We start from the raw sequence: 3,110 nt of genomic DNA, 5'->3' as shown, positions 1-3,110 counted from the left end.
TACTGTATATAGAAAAAACTACACATGTTTCTTAAAATTGATATTTGCTGCTTTAAATTTATTTTTACTTAATGCTTTATGAAAACATTGGTGGCTCACAAATTGAACGTTTCCTCCCAGACGGGGTTCAGGTTGCCGTAGATGGTTTTGGTCCTCTTTTTTGTCTTTCCCACCTGGACTGTGACATACGGATCACTGGAACCAGTTTTGTCCTTAGCTTGTAAACCCTGAGCACACAACACTGGAAAGAGGAAAAAAGATGAAAACAGATTTGTCACGTGACTTTCTGCTCTACTGCTCCACCTGCGTCTCTTTTTATAGACGCCAACACCCGACACATGCTATCTCTTCTGATGTTGACGCTGACCATATTGGCCAGGTCCCATCAAATCGGCTGTACTGACCCGAGAGTGACGCCCCTCTCACCTGTGATGCAGATCTTGGCTGACCATTTAGAGGTTCCATCCAGGACACTCTGTTTAATCTGCTTCATCTGGGTGACGTGGGTGGACTTGAGGACAGCAAAGACTTCCTGAATGAGTTCAAAGATCTCCGGTTTGTTCCTCTCGCGGATCTTCATACGATCTTTGAGGACCATGATGATGTTCTGAGTCCGGTCCTCAGCTCCATGTTTGGAGCTCTTCTCTGCTGCTCCTGGTAGGGCGGAGACACAAACAAAAATGTTCTTAACTCAAACAGAGGCAGATACATGGGAGATAATATTGTGGTTATGTAACGAATGATAATTTAATATTCGATCAATGAGGATATATTCATATACTGTTGGGGACTAAGACAAATTTTTAAAATCTAGATGATTAAAAGCTTTAATATATTTTATGAATTTAAAGTAAATAGACCATTCAACAATGAAATACTGTCAATGAAAAGATAAAAAAGAGCAAGGATAATAACAACAAAAGACAAATAGTTTTTAATATCCAACCAAGAAATAAAACTAAAAAGAACAGAGCTGAGATGAATGACTGCTTTGCTTTCAAAATGGATAAACTACTACAATCTACACTCTTTAGCAATAAAACATTTCTTCTCAACAAACATGAACTTAAATAGAGCAAGATCAAAATTTCCTTTGAAATACAGCAAAAAAAGCTAATTTTAAAGACAGTTTATCAAAAWATATATACGTGATGAAATACTATGTTAATAAGAGTCATTTGGAGCTCAACAAGCATTAACAGAACTAAGAATAGTTTAAAATGATTCAAAAAAATCAGTGTTAGCTATTAAAAGCTTATTGTTTAATTAGTAAGAAACCAATTGCAAACAGTAGCCCACTAATAGACACGTGAGGCTAATTAGATGAAAGATGCTAACTTAAGCTAAAAAAGCAATTTTTAGTTTGTTTTATAGCTATGAGTAAGATTTAAAAAAACTTTTTGTAACAGACAAAAATAAAGGCAGTTTGGGCTTTATCAAATGAGAAATAAATTAAAGTACATTAACCAACGTCCTTAATGTTTAATGACACCAAAATACCTGATGTTAAAAAAATTTAATAACAAAAACCTGTTTGMGTGAGAAATAGAATTTGGTTCTTATTTGACCTTTACTGAGTTGTTCAGGTAACGCTGTGTGTTTCATCACATTATTYCTGCAGTTTCTAAACCGATCCGTGTTTCCTTACTCTGCAGACAGTCGGCGTTGAGCAGATCTTGGCACTTTTCATGGCACTTGACCCCACATTCAGTGCAGCGCATGCCTTGGCGAGCGATTCCCCACAGCAGCCCCTCACACTCGTAGCAGTAGGTGGGCGTGGTGGCTGTCCACACCTCAAAGTTGTGCGGGGTTGTGCAGGAGATGGGATATATCAAGGCTTGGAGGGTCTTCTTATAGACGTGACTTTTCTATAAAGATACACAAAGATTGGGTCACATTGCTGCTGGACTACAGATTGACTCTTCTGGATGATATGAGAGAACTGACCAGTTCTTCGTTGTGCAGGGTGCTGGATGTCAGAGCTGACGTGATGCCTGCCTTCCTGGAGTTTTGAACTAAAGACTGAGTGACAGGAGAGGAGGAGTTATTTTATTTCATAAAGCTGGGTAAACAAACTTTAAACTCATCAAAGGTAAGTGACTTATTAAAATGCACAAATTCACACAACTTTTTTCAACTAATAAGGTGGTGAACGTTTTAGCAGATAAATAATATTTCTTAAAAAAATGCGTTGTTTACCACATGTCCTAAAATGAACTTTTCAGGCTTTTAAAATATTCCACAATTCATTTTAGATCAGGATTATTCAACTGGCCTGCCAATTGGTTCATTCATTTCTTAAGTCCAAACTTCCAGTGTTCTACTAGTTTTACCTTAAAGAGTAATTTACCTCAAAATAAACTTTTTTTAGCTGACAAACTGTCTAGAATGTGTCTAAAATGTTATATAGTACAGTTTCTGTGCTAATTTTGATGTTTTTGTGTGTACACTTTAAGTTCTTTCTGGTTGACATAGACATATATGGTAGAGGTCGACCGATACATTAGCCAACCGATATTAGTGTTTTTTTTCTTGTATCAACATCAATCTTAACTTAAGATTGTTTGTTTTTGTTTTTATATATTTAAATGTTCTACAATGTGGACCATTTGTATGGATACACCTAAATAAAATGGGAATGGKTGGTGATATTAACTTCCTGTTTGTGGCACGTTAGTATTTGGGAGGGGRAAACTTTTCRAGATGGRTGGTGACCATGGCGGCCATTTGGAAGTCRGCCATTTTGGATCCAACTTTAGTTTCTTCAAWGGGTAGAGGGTCCTGTGACACATCAAACTTATTGAGAATTTCACAATGTGCTAGCATTTATTCTGCAGTGTTGCTATCAGTGTGGGAAGAGTGGAAGAAGAGGGTTGCAYTGACAATCCAACACATTTTATAAGTGATCAGAAACTTGTAAATAACTCAAGAATAAAATTACGTTAAAACCAAGCATGCCATTGTTTTTCTTGTGAAATTCTCAATAAGTTTGATGTGTCACATGACCCTCTTCCCATTGAAGAAACTAAAGTTGGATCCAAAATGGCCGACTTCAAAATGTCCATTATGGTCACCACCCATCTTGAAAAGATTGCTGTTCATTCTTAATG

The 3,110-nt window shown here is 36.8% G+C and overlaps 1 protein-coding gene across 1 annotated transcript in view; it reads right to left on the bottom strand.

The window, feature by feature from the left end:
- Positions 1–3,110, bottom strand: part of unc13a (unc-13 homolog A (C. elegans)) — a gene marked incomplete in the record, with an annotated part of 63,516 nt that overhangs the window by 34,562 nt on the left and 25,844 nt on the right. The window contains 2 exon segments of the mRNA XM_014004609.1: positions 1,757–1,868; positions 1,948–2,022. Coding sequence (XP_013860063.1) covers positions 1,757–1,868; positions 1,948–2,022 — 187 coding nt within the window.

This window comes from Austrofundulus limnaeus, unplaced genomic scaffold, assembly GCF_001266775.1.
Source record: "Austrofundulus limnaeus strain Quisiro unplaced genomic scaffold, Austrofundulus_limnaeus-1.0 Scaffold25, whole genome shotgun sequence".
Classification (NCBI taxonomy): Eukaryota; Metazoa; Chordata; class Actinopteri; order Cyprinodontiformes; family Rivulidae; genus Austrofundulus; species Austrofundulus limnaeus.
Note: the sequence above shows the minus strand (reverse complement) of the source record. Positions and strands in the feature narration are given on the sequence as shown.